The sequence below is a fragment of the Sorghum bicolor genome, chromosome 4 (genome assembly GCF_000003195.3).
Source record: "Sorghum bicolor cultivar BTx623 chromosome 4, Sorghum_bicolor_NCBIv3, whole genome shotgun sequence".
In the NCBI taxonomy this organism is placed as follows: domain Eukaryota; kingdom Viridiplantae; phylum Streptophyta; class Magnoliopsida; order Poales; family Poaceae; genus Sorghum; species Sorghum bicolor.
Window position 1 is genome coordinate 19,441,412 of NC_012873.2, and position 3,887 is coordinate 19,445,298.

The 3,887-nt window shown below is 44.3% G+C and overlaps 1 protein-coding gene across 1 annotated transcript; it reads left to right on the top strand.

Annotated features, from left to right (window-relative positions):
- On the top strand, positions 2,090-2,962 carry LOC8077764 (defensin Tk-AMP-D1). The gene is made up of 2 exons (XM_002451938.2): positions 2,090-2,213; positions 2,311-2,962. Exons 1-2 carry the CDS (start codon positions 2,150-2,152, stop codon positions 2,490-2,492), a joined length of 246 nt encoding a protein of 81 aa, XP_002451983.1. The 5' UTR covers positions 2,090-2,149; the 3' UTR covers positions 2,493-2,962.

Below are 3,887 nucleotides of genomic sequence, written 5' to 3' on the forward strand. Positions count from 1 at the left end.
AGCGACCGGCGGGCGCATGGCTGTGGTCTGTGTGGTAGCAGGCAGGACAGCAGGCGACGACGGGACTGTGATTTAGTTTTTGGGCCTCATGAGGCCTAGCGCGCGGGTCATTTAGGGTTTCGGGCTTTGTCGAGGGCGTAGATCCATGACCCTCGGCAAAGATTTTTTATTTTTTATTCTTTGTCGAGGGTCGCAGCCGAGACCCTCGGCAAAGATTTTTTTGGTTTTTTAGCCCTTTTTTGTGGGCACAAAATACATTGTTTTAAACTCAATTTCAAAAATTGGGCGTGACCATTTTTATATATTTCGTTAATGTATTTCGTTTTGTTGCTTTTTCAACGGTTTCAAATTTGCACTGTACGTGCATGGAATAATGCAATGTAGTGTTTCTAAAAATGTTATTCATGTTATTTGGTGTATGTTGAGTCCCTATGCACAAACTCGCTTTAAATTTCGCGCATCTTCTTCTCGTAACATGATAAGCCACTTGTTGGAAAAATGATTTAAAATTATATAAAATCCATACAAAGTGTGAAAGTCACAAAACTTGGTCTGGTGTCATGTTAACTTATTTGTAGGCTGTGGTAAAAAATTCATATGGTTTCGAGCAAAACGCGACGTCCAATGTCTAAAACCGAGGCATCTCCACATGCATGTGAATTCTTTACCACAGCCTACACATGTTAACATGACACCAGGCCAAGTTTTATGATTTTTGGACTTCTAATGGATTTTATATAATTTGAAATCACTTTTCCGACAGGTGCCTCATCATGTTACGCAAAGAAAATGCGTGAAATTTGAAGGGAGTTCGTGCATAGGGACTCAACATATACCAAATAACATGAATAATATTTTTTGAAATACTACATTGCATTATTCCATGCATCTGTAGTTCAAATTTGAACCAATGAAAAAAACAACGAAACGAAATAAGTTAACAAAATATATAGAAAAAAGTCAAATTTGACCCAATTTTCAAAATTGTGTTGAAAACAATGTATTTTATGCCCATAAAAAATGGGCTCCAAAATCTAAAAAACAAAAAAATTCTTTGCCGAGAACCTAGGCTACGGCCCTCGGCAAAAAATAAAAAAAACCTTTGCCGAAAAGCTGGATCAAAAAAAATTTGCCGAGGGCCTAAAGGTTGGCTTAGAAGCCATGTAGCCCGAGGCACGACGGCCCAGCCCACGGCACGACATGTTGGCCCGGTCCGAGAACGGCCTGGCCCGATAACTCTCGGGCCCTGGCCGTCCTGGGCTGGTGGTGCAGGCCGTGCTTGGGCCGACCTCTGAGTCCACGGGCTACCACGGCCTGGCCCGAGTTTTAGGCGTCGGCCCGGCAACGGCCCGGTGCCACCTACGCGGGCATTGCACAAATAGCTCATTTTTATTTTTATGTTACATGTCTTTTGATGTCATTTTTATGATCTAAGTCTGAGATTGTGAATTTGAGAAGTTGAGAGTCGTAATAAATTGGTTGTGGCATTACGCTGATGAAGTGATTATTGTCATTATGTGGTTATTTTGATTTTTTTTAAAGATTGTGGGCCTCGGCCGTCGTAATCTAACGAGCCAAATTTGTCGAGGATCTTTCTTTGCCGAGGGCCTAGCCCTCGGTAAAGGTCTCTTTGTCGAGGGCCTCTAAAAGGGACGCTCGGCAAAGGATATCTTTGCCGAGTGCTCGAGATTTGATTCTCTACAAAGTCTCAGGCCCTCGACAAAGTACGCATTTTCAATAGTGGTGTCGCCCAAGACCTAACGGCAAGGCCTCAGATCGGTGCCTCACCCGAGCCCCAACGTCAAGGCCTCGAACGAGGCCAAGCAATCTCCATCTCGCCCGACCCTAATGCTCGAACGTCCTTCCTCTATTGGTGCTCTCCAGACCGCCCATGATGTCATCCACCACGGGCAGCAATAGTTGTGGTTTAATGGCTAGCCCTGGACAACGGGGTGCATCCGTGCATGCTGTGCCGCCTGCCAGTAATATCCATGCCCAAATTAAGCAATGGCTATTCATAGCGCTAGCCCATCATCATGTCTCCTTCCATATATTACACCACCACGGAGCTCCGCCTGCTGCACCAAAATTCAGAGCTGACACCGTGGTTCAGTTTTTGGGTAGATAATAAATTAAAAAAAGGAGAGAGATGGCACTGTGTCGCCGCATGGCCGCACCATTCTTCCTCGTCCTTCTCATCATCGTCGCGGCAGGTGATCTTCGTCATCAGCTCTTGGCCGGTGTGTCAAGCTTTGCAAGTATTATGGAATGAATATGTATCCGCCCTGTGTGTGTGTGTGGTGTGTGCAGAGACAGCGACGGCCAGGGTGGTCGTGGAGGAGAAGCACTGCCTGTCGCAAAGCCACTCGTTCAGTGGCATGTGCTTCAGCCACACCAACTGCGACAACGTATGCAAGACGGAGAAGTTCACAGGCGGCAAGTGCAAGATGGACGGCACCTCGCGCAAGTGCTTCTGCTTAAAATTCTGCTAGGGAATGACCTGCGGTACGTCAACAAATAAAGATTTGTGAAGCCCAGCCGTCGATCATGGCATCACGTCAACCTGTTGATTTGTTCCTCGCCGTCTCTGTGAGGCCATGGTGGTCGCCGGCCGGCTGGTTCCTCCGTGCTGATCTGGTGGCAGCTACCGTACGTTTGGTTTACTGAATGTGCGCGCGATCATGCATATTTGCTAGTGTATTCTATTTGCGAAACACGTTGTAGTTACCGTACGTTCGTTTTGCTGCATGTGTGCGCGGTCATGCATATTTGCTCTTAAGTTTTATTAGTATGGGCTGTTCGTTATTTTCTAGTGTATTCTATTTTTGAAACACGTTCTAGTTACCGTAAATATGTATTTGCGTTGCTTGGTGGCCAACGATTTGCCTTGATTGTACAAAAAAAAATTATATATGTTTGAGATGATCATCCGATGAAATGAAATTAACGCATTGTAACCTTTCATGCTTGGAGCCATGCTCCCTTCACTACTGGAATCACAGGCTTTGCTGAGGGCCTCTGACCCTCGGCAAAGCCCGAGAAACCCTCGGCAAAGGCTTTGCCGAGGGCTGCCCTCGGCAAAGACCTCTCGGAGAATTTTTAGACAGCAAAGGGATCTTTGCCGAAGACCCTTTATCGGGCACTCGACAAAGCCTTTACCGAAGGCCAGGACGGCCCTCGACAAAAAAAGCAGTCGTCACGATGCCGTTGGCAGTTTCTTTGTCGAGGACAGGCCCTCAGCAAATAAATGATTTTTTTATTTTTTTTTTAAAACCTTTGTCGAGGTCTCATCCCTACCTCTTAGTAAAGTAATGTTCAGGATTTTTCAAACAAAAAATCTTTGCCGAGGGCCTTGGCTATTGGCCTCGGCAAAGATAATAATACAGCAAAAAAAAATTACAATAATCAAATGAAGCACAAATCCAATCTAACCACAGCATTAAGTGTATAGCACAACAATAATATATTAGAATTTTCACCAAATCATTGTACCACTATCATCCTACCACCAGCACATGCCTCCTAAGTATTCATGTACAGCCATGTTACATGCTACGTCCTGGTTTTAGCTAAAGACAATCTAACATTGTACTAATGAGTTATCTACGCTCAACCATACATGTTTAGAAGACAAAAGACAGCTAAGACATAAGATGTTCAAAAGACAAGTCCATATGCCCTCGTTGTCCATGCCATCACCATAGATGTCCTCATTAACATGAGATGAACTAGCTGTAAAACAGATAGTATATTGTAAGTATGAGTTGGACTACAAAATTTCTATACATTAAAAGGGTAACCTACTCATTATTTAAAAAAGGGTAACCTACTCATTATCTAAAAAAGAAGGTAACCTACTCATTCTATGCCATTGCTTATCGAATTGT